Source organism: Hippocampus guttulatus, chromosome 8 (assembly GCF_054856545.1).
Source record: "Hippocampus guttulatus isolate MCC_2025c chromosome 8, RoL_Hgut_1.0, whole genome shotgun sequence".
NCBI lineage: Eukaryota > Metazoa > Chordata > Actinopteri > Syngnathiformes > Syngnathidae > Hippocampus > Hippocampus guttulatus.
This window is the reverse complement of record NC_141268.1, coordinates 17,894,581-17,907,090: the sequence shown is the minus strand read 5'-3', so window position 1 is coordinate 17,907,090 and position 12,510 is coordinate 17,894,581. Positions and strand designations below refer to the sequence as shown.

Genomic DNA, 12,510 nt, shown 5'->3' with positions numbered 1-12,510 from the left:
AAAAACTACAAAAATGTCTATTATATATACAATTATAGTGTGTCTGAGAGAGATTTTTAGAGTTTGTTTTTTCGGCGAGGCTCTACCGAAACATATTTTATTGTTTGCTTTTGGTTTCTGCATATTTCTAAGTGTTCAAGGAATGTTGTTGGGGAAACACTCTTGATATTTCAGCGACATTTAAATACAACAAAGTCAAAGGCAAAGTGACCACAGGAAGTACCCTGAATTATGTTCCAGAGAAACAGTGTGACTCACCAGTAGCTTTGCCTTCTCTTGTTCTTCCCGGGCCTTCTCTTTCTCAACAATGAGCGAAGGGCTCAGACCATCCAACCCTAGCGATCTTGCAGTGTCTCTATCCCTCTGGGCAAGTGCGGCCAACTGCTCCTGCACCAGTGCCTGCTGATTCTCAAAGCTGAATTTAGAAATATAACCCAAAGTTAGATAATCTACAGCTAGATGGTGAGATGGGTAAATCGATGGATAACGCTTACTTTCTACGAATTTCTTCCTGTAGTTCTGTGGCAGAGGGGCCGGGAGATTTTAAACCTGGAAACCGAAAGGGAAAAGTACAATGGTGCTTCCGATTACAACAAAACGCCGAGAAGGAACAACAAATAAAACACGTGCAGAGGTAACATAGGCAGAGTATCAATGAGAGCGGCATACTTGATGTTTTGTGATTGTCTTGCTTAGTTGGCGTCGTGTTGGTACTGCAAGACCCCTGAGCATCCCTCATTCGACTGAGAACATCTTCTGACAGCTGGAAAACAGTAAGCAATGCACCAGGGTACAGCATTTCAAACATCTTCAGTGTATTTGCAGCAAAACAGGAATCCACTCACCCACTCACACATCCACATTTAAATGAATGGCCACCTAATATCTTATTTCGCATTTGAAGTCAAAAATCAAATAGCCTAATAAAATAATGTCATTTTAACAACCACTTTGAAATGTCAAGATATTATATGCATATTTGCACATTTTTGGCACCGACGCAATTTCAACACAGTGCACCTTGCATATTGTTGCTGCTTATATGGTCTTTGCAACATGTGTATGCACAGAAAGCCTCATTAGTCATTTTCTCGCATTTTCTGCTCATCTCTTCATTTACCATACGATATTAAATTAAACACCCACATGCTCTTGTTGTTCTGATGGTAGCTGGTGATCAGCTGGAGTCTTGCTGGTGTCTGAGCCATCTAACTGAGCCAAAGCTGGTCACCATCTATCACGAGACCACGAGCAGGGCAACAACTGGGTGGCTTTTCCTCGGTTGGGAGCGAATTGCACAGTGACCGCAGGTTTGGCTGTTTAAATCTTGGTCGTTTTGTTTTGCGGTTTGCTCTTGCTAGTGACACCAGTAAGACAACTAAACACAAACTATGCTAGTATGTATGCTGTTTGATTTTTGCAGGGCAAGAAGAGTACATCACTGTGAAAGCTTTATTTGCCCTTTATTCATAAACACCTTTCATGTTTAGTAAACAAAGTAAATGTCCCCGCTTCAGCGTGTTAAGAATCATAATACAATGCCCCACGTAATGGAGGTCAAAGCCGCACTGACAGTTTGTTTACTTTCACTACATGAGAATCGTAGCATGACCGCGTCATTTGTCGATGGGGTCAAATAGCAAGCAGTGGTAGTCAATAAAGGGACGTTCGAGCGCATGAGCAGGTTCAGGTGAGGACAGAGACCCCACTCAGCGAACAATGATTAACGACAGTCCCCTAAAACATCAGAACTAAAGGACGTAGACAGTTACCTTCACTCCTTCAATAACAGTGACCTTCTCTTCCTCGTCCAGTTCGAATGACACTTTCCTCGCCGTGCTGCCATTTCCTCCCATTTCGAACGACTTCTCCGTCTCACTTGGTGTGTGTGTTTTGTTTTTTGGTTAGCTTTATTTCCCGACAGGTCGACATCTACTTGACAGCGGCTTCCCTCGGCCGCCCGCTACAGCTGGTCAAAACGGCCCAATCAAGGTCACTGTGCCCGCACTATTCTCAAAGCCAATTGGTTGGATGAAATCACATGGACGTCACCTGAAGAAGGGGAAGACGGGAAATGTAGTGCACAGCTGCAGGCCTTATCCATCCATCCATCCATTTTCCGAACCGCTTGATCCTCACTAGGGTCGCGGGGGGTGCTGGAGCCTATCCCAGCCGTCTCCGGGCAGTAGGCGGGGGACACCCTGAATCAGTTGCCAGCCAATCGCAGCGCAGGCCTTATCTGGTTCCGTATTATAGAGGTAACGTTCCTATTTTTCAATAGTTCTATTCAACAAGTACAGTTTACGCATTTTACAGATTTGTGGAACAGATAGGAAATTACTTTTCAGAAGGGCCAATCATTTCATAATTTGTGTGTCGAAAATAATTTTGACTTGATTTATATGTAAAACTGTCCAGTATTTCTGGTGATGATAAATATAGTATGGGGGTTTTGTTCGTTATATATAAGTATCCAAATCATATTTGAGGGAAGAAAAAAACCACGAATAATTTAACTGTCGAATCTTATCGAATCTACTTTCACTTTTTGAACTACTGAAATAAATCAAGTTTTCCACAATATTCTAATTAATTGCACTTCGCATGTAGAGATAAGCAAAACATTTGTCTCTACTCGTCCCAGTCCACCATTTGCAAATTACAGCTTTTTAATTTTGCAATTTAAAAGAAATAACAGATTCAGATTTGTGCCATTAGTTTCATTTTAACGAACTTAAATGTCCAGGTAATAAAGAAACATTTGAAAAATTCATTAGAGACCACGGGGTATTACTCTCATTTTTATTCTGTATATAGCATGAATTCATTTGACAGGAAAGTGCTATTTTACAAATTATGGAATGCAATTTGGAGAAGCATTTTAGAGCTAATCTGCGAAATGAAAAAGCAGATACTCTAAACTACTCCAGTTAAGTAGCATCGTTCAGCCTAATTCGAATCAAAAACGCCGTCGGCCAAGTCAAGAATGTTTTGTTAATGTTGTTGCTCCACAACAAATACATTCAAATGTAACCTTGCAGTATGTTTTCAGCATATACTGTAGGGTACCACTGTGAATACTGTGTAGTTTTAATAGAGATCTTTTCACATTTCCAAGCACTCACACAACCAACAGTGATAGGTGGGATAAATACAAGGCAGCTTTTGTCCTTGACCAAAAAAAATAATAATAATAATAATGCAGTTAATGAGGCATTTCCGGCTCAGATGAAGAGTACAAAGGGGTGAAAAAGTCTAAGACCATGGCTGATCATTTTTTTTGTTCAGTGTCAATCGACAGTCAAGATGGTGTAAACTGAACCACAGAGTATATTTGCAATCCACTTTCCTTTTACACAGCAACACACAACACTTTCACTTAACAGAATAGTACTTAGTTCAAAAGGTAAAATATACCTGTCAATAGCACACAACTTTGCCATGTATGTTGAGAAATGGCAGTTTAGGTCACGCAACTGATACCTTGTAGCACGTAACGTTTTGGAAACTTTTCAATGGGAATGTACAAATGATACTCAGTGTCTCAAATGATGTTAAGAATGTAATGAAGAAATCTTCCTCACTGAGGACAAAGCGATTGCTGAAGAAGAGCGGAATGAGAGAAGATCTGCTGAGAAAAAGTCAGCTTGAGCGAAGAGCTACAGCAGCGGGGCACACTGGCAACAGTGTTTAAAAAAAAAAAGGGAAAAAACTGTCAATTAGTCAGGAGCCACAACATAAATGGATAGAAAAGGGTACCTCCTTACTTCTTCATCCATATTTATATTGCCGCCTTGGTCTCATAGAAACACCACATTTACACATTGCTTTTGACTCTTCATTTACACACACTCGAGTTCAAATGCTTGACAGAGGAATTAGACGTTAATTGGCCTCCAATGATCAGCTTCAATGCTGTTGATGCTGCTGGATCCATAGGGTCCCGAAACAACGTCGTCGAGATGCGCTCCAACCACTCCTGCGCTGCTGGGACCCGAGCCGTCAAACTGGGTGGAGGAATAGTACAGGCCTTGATCGGTGAGCTCCCGGCGGCCAAGGGTTGATGCTACAGTCGGTGGAAGGTTGACATCGCTTTCATCTGCCTCGTCCACCTGTGACTTGTAGGAGAACAGGATCTTTGGTTCTGAGCTGCGGGGGAGATAAGACAGATAAAAGTGTGGAGATGATTTTTTTTTTTTTTTTTTTAGTTTTCAGAGCCCTTTTGCTACAAGCGATTCTTACATACCCAAAGAATCCTTTGAGGAATGTGATGTAGATGAGTGGTGCGAAAGCAGAGAAGTAGAGGAAGGTGGTGACGTCAACACAGCTGAATCATAAAAAAATAAAATAAAATCAAGAGTGCGGACTTCACGTTGTGCATGTAGTAGCAATAGGAGATGTAACATTTAATTCATGGCTTGTCCAACTAGTTGGGTATGCGGCGTGCCTACCCACCCATCAAGTGTGAAATGTGACAACTAAGTCTTTTTTATTTTTATTTTTACCTATTTTGGAAAATATGCCCATGAGTGAGCTGCCAATGTTGCATAAGTGAATGGCTAATTTACATAATTAACCACACCCACACCAAATTCTCTGCCTATGAAATGATCGCATGGCTTGCATGACGAGGCACATCCACTTGGACGCAATACTTTCTTCCAGCGCACTTTAGGCTCTCCTCCTACAAGGTGAAGGAGCACTGAGGCCATTATGGTAACAAAAGTCGCAGAAGCTGTTTACATGCTCCGATTGTGCGCACAAATTTGCGGCGCGATAGAATGCAAGTGCAGATGCTCAAGTTTACCTGTGTGTCAATACACTCCACCTCTTTGAAATGTTTTAGGATATTTTCACAATAGTTTTGAAAGCTGCCCTGAATCCAAACGGCTGAGTGAGACTATTAAATTGTGCCCGTGGCATATTAAAAATCCATGTATTATATACCGTATGTGTTTTTATACTGACCAGAGTCCCTCAATAATTCCTGCACACAGAAGGGCACTGCCCAGACCCTGGATGAAGTTCAATAGGGAGAGGGTGGCAGCATACACATAGAAACTCTTCTTAGCTGCAGAGAGGAAACACAATGAAAGTTGGTCAACACAGAGTTGCAATCCTGCTCTTTCTTAATTCCAATGGACGCCACGCACTAGCCCCGAGAAGCACTTAATTCACGGCAGTAATACAACAACAACAAAAAAAGATGTTTACGTGCTCCTGTGTCAGCATTAGTTCCGGACACATTTATCTTTTTGAACTTTGTGCCCACATTTATGTGCATTGTGCTTTTTGTCTTAGGTCAACAGAATTTTCTATTTGTCAGTATGTGTGTTGACAGGAAACTTATCATGACGAATACTCACTAGCCAGAATTTATGACTGTGTGCACGTTTGGACACAACATTGTTCATGGAATTGTTTGTTCTGCTTTTGGAAAAATTGTATTTTTTTATTTTTTAAGGCTCATCCTCGGCTGTTTACTCAGCAGGCTTATGAATACACAGACCGTGCACAAAGAGTACCATTTGTTCTAATAGCGACTCAGTCCATGCAAAGCGGCACACAGCACTGCTCGATTGAGCCGCCCACCCTTTCCTGCAACTAAACAGTATCGCTAACATTGTATTTGTTCCCTTTTTTTCCTGGCAGTTAAAGCTTTCGTGTTGTCTGACTGAGCAGGAAGCAAACTGGATACTCGTTTGCCAATCAGTGGCATTTCAAAGTGCTTCCGGGGGACAGCGCACGTCGCTCTATTCCAACTTACATGGCAGAGATATCCTCTCCCTCACTGGAGTTTTAGGCAAGATCACAATCAGAGAGTACACCTAGGAAAGACATTGCCAGACAAGTATTTCACCTGAATGATACTCAAGAGTGATATACAGCGTGTCCATGTAGTTTTTCCTTTTCCCTGATTTTTCCACGGATTACTAACCAAGAAGAAGAAGCAGGAGCTGGCCAACCAGAAATGTCGCCCTCCATGTCCGTAGATGTTGAAGTCCTCAGCGGACAGGTGGCTGTCCGGGTAATAGATCTCTAAAGTGCCCTTCAGGGAATGCATTTTTATATATATTTGGTAGGAGCTGGGGGTAACTGATGACATCACTACATACCAGATTGCAGTGGAACCTCTAAAGGATGAGAATTTCATTTGTTTGGACATTACTTTTATCACTTTACATTTAGATGACTGTTAAGACAGGTAGATAAAATTAGAAAGTTTACTGTGCTGGTCTTTAGATGTTCCACTGGAAACTGTATGTATGACATCATACCGTCAGCGTTTGTCATGTGAAGTTACCTGTGTGATGGAGAATGCCAATGCAAGCACAGTCGTGATAGCCAGCACCCGCTTTATACTAGATTTACTCTCCAAATGACCTAGAAATGCAAAATGAGTCACAAAACAAGAAAATGAAATCTGCAATTTAGCATTATATATGTTTTTTTTAAAAACGCAACGGTGCCCAGAATACTACAACGTGTCAAATGCAAAGTGAAATTATAAAGCAAACCAACCAAAAGCCAGTCCCAGAATGACAACACTGAGTTCAATGGCGAGTAAGAAGAAGCGGGTGATTTCCCATAATACCTTTGGGGGGAAAACAAAGAGAGAGGAAGAGAGAGAGAGGGGGACAACAGAGATCAGGAGAATGCATTGTGGTAAACAAGCTACCTGTACAGTATGTTGTAACGCACAAAGAACATCCGTGTAACTGAACAGCTGAGCTCTTATTCTGAAGCATTACCTAAGCATTTGTTGTTTGTTCAGTGAAACCATTTCGGTGTGTCCAGCAGTATACATACCGCAGATAGATATCTGTTATCGATAAATGTCATGCGAGCAATGTCATCAATGTTCTCATTTATGCAACAACCTCGCAAAGTCATGCGGAGAGTCAGATCAGGCCCACTGGCCAACATTGCATGAAAGAAGCAAATGTCGAGATAATGGGACAGCTGCTTGGAATTATTACACAATGCAACACCATCACCGAGGGCGCCAGCTCCGAAAAACAATGTGGTAGTGTTCACCCAGAATTCAGAATAAGCGCAAAAATTAATAATACTTCGAAATTTTTACTTGTATTTCTGATGGGAAAAAAAATTATGACCAGTGTAATTTGTGCAACACCAAGTTGTTTTTTTTATCATGTAAATACAATCACGCAACAAGGAAAATTTGAAAATATTTTGCATTCAGTCTTCAATTTCCAATGTAAAAATTACACAAACCTGTCATTACATTAGCTTTACAGTCTAATAAAATCTAAAAGTACAGCAACCTAAACTTGAATAATGCTCGATTTATTGTGGTTGTAGTTTGCAGTGGTATAGAGCTGCACTGCTATTTCCTTTTCATTTCCTTACTTTGTCGATGATGGTGGCAGAGCTGGATGCACTGACAGTCATTGATACAATGGCCCGGGTAATTCCAACTGCTGCTACGACAAATACCTGAGACAAAAACAACTTCTTAGAAGACCAAATAACTTGCTGTCAGTAAGTAAAGAACAACTTTGAGTTCAGAATAGTTTTGAAAGCTTTGAGGTCAACCAGAATCGCATTTTATTTTGGGGGTAACATTGTCCTCGTTTTGAGTCCTACCAGCAGGTAAAAGGTGATGAAGATGGGGCTGGACGTGATCCGAATCTTTGCCCTTGCTGATGGCAGCTTCCACATCAGGAAAACAAAGAAGGCCACATTCGGTATGAGGAGGGTGATGTCCCAGAAACGTACCCTTGAATGGAGACCATAAAGACCATTAGCTCCATCATCGTCTGGATTTGCCTTTTCTTGTGTGGTCACACTTGATACCTGGAGTCACCAACATCCTCATACAGAATTTGTAGACATTTGTGCGGCTTGCTGATGTTAGCTTCGGAATCAGGTAGCCATGTGGAGAAAGTAGACGTATTCCCTGGTTGTGCTGTCGTGATGCTGCCATTGTATTGCGCAAACCTAACCACAGGAGTGGCTAGCATGATTTTTCGCCTGAGGGGGGAACACAATACATAAACGCAACGAAAGCGAGAGCAAGTCAGGTATTTTTCACATCGAAACCTTTGTTGATACGTCCCAGCAATCCACACATACCATGCATTCTCACCATTCACACACAGAGGCATGACACTTTCTACGTGTTGTACCAGGCAGGCGCCTGCTCAGATCTGCTTTAAAACATTGTTACAACCCCTAATGTTCACGAGAACAACCTAAAAGGTAAAATGTCAGTAGTTGGGTTCTAGTTTGTATTATTTGTGTATGAGAACGATGTGGTGACAAACCACTTCCTCAAATGATCTGGTGATGTGAACGCCCCATAATGTTGTAATTGACCAAAAACTACCAAAGTAACATAATCGTCACTCCGTTGGCACAGTTTTTTTGACACATTATTTAGTGGACGGGTTTTCAAACAGCGTTCAGTGTTAGTCGACGTTGCCAGCTAGCTTGTTAGCCATCAAAAGTGCACTTTGTTAAACGGCATACATCATTTTAAAACAGATCTAACAGGAAGAAACATGAGGGATTGCGTATCGGATTATCTGGCGTTTTCGTTTGTATCGAAACAAAAATGAAAAATAGACTGTAAACGCAACGACGCTAATCCCGCGATACACGCCGTTTTACCTTTTCAGAAGACTCCGTTGTGCTGGAAACGCTGTGGTAAAATCATGCAGCGTTATCACACGGTTCACATGTTGCCCCAAGAAAGACACACGTCACTCGATTGGTCGATAAACCTGGACATGTTTTTTTTTTCTGGCGAGTTCCCTGGATTAATATCCCCGATTGTCAAATGATATTTTGCAACCCACTGTAGCAAACCTCGCGAGATTATACAATGACGTCACTGTGTACAATGACGATGTAAAGATGTGACGAGTCAAAAAAGGATAGCATATTATCTGATAAATCGGATTTAGACAAGGCATTCGTTCTATTAAATTTTCTAACAAAAAGGCTCTAAAAACAATAGAGATTTGCAGTGATTTAAAGGTGTATATATAATCTTTTAATGCCGCTAACAATTTGTAGCCTAACCTTTTTCTATCTTTTGCCTATGTAACGTTTTTCTTTGCTTCTCTTTTATAGTCATATCGCATGTATTTCTTGATCGTTATCATGACTGTTCTTTTTTCTGTTAAATATTGTATTTGTAATGATTTTGCAAATTGCAGTCCATTGTTCATTCATTGAAATCATCTGAAAAGCACAATGACATAAATATCTCTAAATTCTTCCCAATTCTAAACATTGCAAACAGATTTATAGAAACAAAATGTTGCCTATAAATGACAGTAATCACTTGTATGTTCCAAAAAGTACCCGAGAATAAGTGAAACCTGTCAAGTAGCCATCTTTATTTTTTTTATTATTACCTATACAGTACAATACTGTTTTGAATTAAACCAAACATGAAACCTTTTTTCAGGAAAAAAAAAAGTGAAACAGCAAAGCCGTGAAATATGAACAGTGTTATAGCGAGGGATTACTGAATTGTAGATATCATTCAGTTAATGCATATCAAACTGTTTTGAATCAAATTATATTTGAATATAGTAGACATTGACCGAAGTTAAGCTTTTTTTACACTAAGCTTTTTAGACTGTCGCTAAATATACATGTCGATTTTCACTGCTCCAGATGAAGTGCATGGCACGGCTGCATTTCTGTTATATTGCATTTTTGCACTTGATTGATGGTTTCTTTAATTGCGACATCAGAATCAGAATCAGAATCAGAATCATCTTTATTGGCCAAGTATGTAGAACACACAAGGAATTTGTCTCCGGTATAACACGCTGCATTAGTATCATCGTAAACAACAAATCATTGAACCATTTTAGAGTAACCAGTAGCAGTATTTATGGTACTAAAAGATGGAGTAAGTTGCTTCTCAGTCCTCACTAAAGTCCCACGTACCAAATAAATGACCACCACTACCAAAAGCACTCATGAAATGATGGTGACGCGTGCTTTCGGGTGGCCTGACATCATCCGATAGGCCAGGTGCACAGGTTCAGTCAAGTTTGCTTTAAATGTGTACACGAGTGTCTTGCCACCGGTGGGGCTGATGTGGTAGAAACTGAACGTGCGGCTTCTGAAGCTGAGCCTGATCTCAAGCCTGCACGAGACCGTGGTCCTCTTGAGCGGCACATCGCGACCCCGCTCGAAGGCTGTCAGCAAGTTGTCAAACCACATCAGGCACCAGGAGCACCGGTTGCTTTCCAGCGCCGAGGGAATCCCGCTCCGCTCCAGCTCCCCGCTTTGGCACAAGCCCACGATCCACGGAGCACCATCAAGCTCCACCTCCCAGCGATGGTTGCCTTCGGAGAAGCTCTGGGAGCTGAGGACTTGGAAGAAGCTGGTGAATCTCTGGGATGAAGGCGGGTATGGCTGCTTGGTGGCACTGAATGTCACAGTCTTCAAGTCTTCTGAGAGGATGAGGTTAGGATGAGCCGTCCTGATGTCAAACGTCAGCTCAGACGGATTGAGGACATTGCGAAGGGAGCGCTGAATGATGCCGAGGCTTTCCCTAAGCTTGCCGTTCATGTTCTCCAACTTGGGAAGGATTCGAACGGGGTCGTCCATGCGGCTCTGAGTTTTTTCAATGTTTTTTCTCGTCATCTCGGCGATGTGTGGCTGCAGGTCTCGAAAGTCTTCTACGAACGCGGCCTCGTCTCCTTTGGTCAGGAGTGACTCGGCTCTGAGGAAAACTTGTCTCAGCTGCTTGGTGAGGCTTGCGGCCTGACCAACCCTGTGGCTCGCGCTGGCTTCGCTCGGAGAGAGCTCTTCATCCAGCAGCTGCATCACCTCAGCGCTGTACTTCTTCACTACATCACTCAGCTGGCGCAGCTCTTCCGATGCCTTTTCTCTCAACTGCTCATGAGCTGCCATCAGCTTTGCTTGCTGCTCCCTCTCCTTCCTCAGCACATCCTCTGCCATCTCCAAGTGGACGGCCAGGTCTGTGACTTGAGATGCCAGTCCAGAATTAGTCAATTGAAACTCTTTGGATTTCAAGTACTTTCCCTCACTTCCTGAGCTCTCTTTAGTTTTATCCAAGTGGCATTTTGTTTCATCCTCAACCGCACCACATTCAGGCAGCTGGACTTCACCTACTGCAGCTTTGAACGACTCGACAATATTGCACATTTTGGAACAGGTCACCACAACTTGGCTCTCCTGGAAGTCTTTCTGACACTCAGGACAGCAGTGACGGTCCAGCCCTTCTCCCAGAGTTTGAATGCAGACGTGGCAGTAGATGTGACCGCAGGGCAGCGACACAGGCTCCGAGAAGAGTTGCAAGCAGATGGGGCAGCGGAGTTCTAAAGCTAAGGCCTCAGCAAGATGTGTAATGGCGGGGTTTGTCAGAGCAGACATGTTGACAGACGCTGTTGGATAGATGAGGAAAAGGATGATTTCACTCTCACCTCTGAAAGCCCCTCCTACTCTGTGCTTATCTGTGTTTCCATTTCCAGGTTCCTTACTGTTGGCAGGGTAGCCTGTTTATAACACCTGTTAAAAGCCATAAAAGCAGGGCTGGGCAAAATGTTGTGCTGAAGGGCCACATTTGAGTTTTAAAACGGACAGATGGGCCAGACCACTCACATGAGTTTTTAATAATAAAAACAACAATCATTTAATTTGTATCAATACAATACATTTAATAATGTAATAAAATTTAAACTTTTAAATGTTCATATAAATTGGTTATTTTACAGTAAATTAATTTGATATAAATTACTAAAATACAAAAAATTAATAATGTAATAAAATTTAAACTCTTAAATGTTCATATAAATTGGTTATTTTACAGTAAATTAATTTGATATAAATTACTAAAATACAAAAAAAATCTATACATTTTAATCATTATTAGAGGAAAAACGCTAATTTAATGCAATAGATATTGGCATGTGAAGCCCGTTTACCACACCACTGTTTCATTCAAGCGAATATTGCGTTGAATAAACTGTTCAGTAACCCTTGATGGATCACAGGTTCCTTTATCTTGAGTTAGGTTTCGGTTTCCACGCAAACTTCACTCTGGCATATCCAAATTTGCGTTCGATTAAATCAACACAGTAATCTCATGCCAGATGTCATTATTTCATACACTTTGCATAGATGATTCACTTCTAAATTCTCCGGTGCCCAAAGTCGTTGTTTACATCTAGTTCCTTTTGAAGCGACACGTGGGTCGGTTGCCCATTTAAAAACCTCTCGACGTGGACCGAGCCCCACCACTGTTAAAATGTTATGTAAATATTTGAAATAATCCAAACTCACTGATTGAAAGAAGCCGTTAAATCGTCTCTACGTGGACCGAGCCTCACTACTGTTAAAATGTATGTAAAATTTTGAAAAAAATCCAAACTCACTGATTGAAAGAAGCCGTGAAGTCGTCGCGTCAGATGTTCCAAGAGGAAATAAAGTTGGGAACTCATTCCGGACAAGACACACTTGACACACGCCACCTGGCGTTTATTTAGGTTCAAG

At 41.6% G+C, this 12,510-nt stretch overlaps 3 protein-coding genes across 5 annotated transcripts in view; all 3 read right to left on the bottom strand.

The window, feature by feature from the left end:
* The window catches only part of chchd6b (coiled-coil-helix-coiled-coil-helix domain containing 6b), a 49,125-nt gene extending 47,043 nt beyond the window's left edge, over nt 1-2,082 (bottom strand). Inside the window, exons 1-4 of one of the 3 annotated variants that reach the window (XM_086117865.1) lie at nt 1,773-2,082; nt 670-763; nt 495-549; nt 259-415 (exon numbers count right to left, since the gene is read on the bottom strand). In XM_086117865.1, the coding sequence (XP_085973991.1) occupies nt 259-415; nt 495-549; nt 670-763; nt 1,773-1,856 (390 nt within the window). In that variant the 5' untranslated portion in view covers nt 1,857-2,082. The remainder of the gene's footprint in view (nt 1-258; nt 416-494; nt 550-669; nt 764-1,772) is intronic. The other 2 variants (XM_086117866.1, XM_086117867.1) reach the window with 2 other exon arrangements.
* A 703-nt stretch (nt 2,083-2,785) lies between these two features.
* Nucleotides 2,786-8,829, bottom strand: tpra1 (transmembrane protein, adipocyte asscociated 1). The gene is made up of 11 exons (XM_086117863.1): nt 8,638-8,829; nt 7,822-7,998; nt 7,612-7,744; nt 7,375-7,461; nt 6,523-6,595; nt 6,305-6,384; nt 5,939-6,049; nt 5,768-5,828; nt 4,969-5,071; nt 4,247-4,327; nt 2,786-4,149 (listed from the first exon to the last, which is right to left on the bottom strand). The coding sequence occupies exons 2-11, from the start codon at nt 7,986-7,988 to the stop codon at nt 3,879-3,881; spliced, it is 1,167 nt and encodes a 388-aa protein (XP_085973989.1). The 5' UTR covers nt 7,989-7,998; nt 8,638-8,829; the 3' UTR covers nt 2,786-3,878.
* A 747-nt stretch (nt 8,830-9,576) lies between these two features.
* trim107 (tripartite motif containing 107) lies at nt 9,577-12,457 on the bottom strand. Its single transcript, XM_086117986.1, has 2 exons — nt 12,393-12,457; nt 9,577-11,402 (listed from the first exon to the last, which is right to left on the bottom strand). The coding sequence occupies exon 2, from the start codon at nt 11,389-11,391 to the stop codon at nt 9,964-9,966; it is 1,428 nt and encodes a 475-aa protein (XP_085974112.1). The 5' UTR covers nt 11,392-11,402; nt 12,393-12,457; the 3' UTR covers nt 9,577-9,963.
* Nucleotides 12,458-12,510: the final 53 nt, after the last annotated feature.

Bases quoted from the DNA above. Each gene is read 5' to 3' on its own strand.
- tpra1 (XM_086117863.1), bottom strand. From the start codon at position 7,988: ATGCTAGCCACTCCTGTGGTTAGGTTTGCGCAATACAATGGCAGCATC. The intron at 6,596-7,374 runs GTAAGGAAATGA...TTCCCCCCAAAG, and splicing joins CTGCCACCATCATCGACAAA to GTATTATGGGAAATCACCCG. The intron at 6,385-6,522 runs GTTGGTTTGCTT...TTGCATTTCTAG, and splicing joins CATTCTGGGACTGGCTTTTG to GTCATTTGGAGAGTAAATCT.
- trim107 (XM_086117986.1), bottom strand. From the start codon at position 11,391: ATGTCTGCTCTGACAAACCCCGCCATTACACATCTTGCTGAGGCCTTA.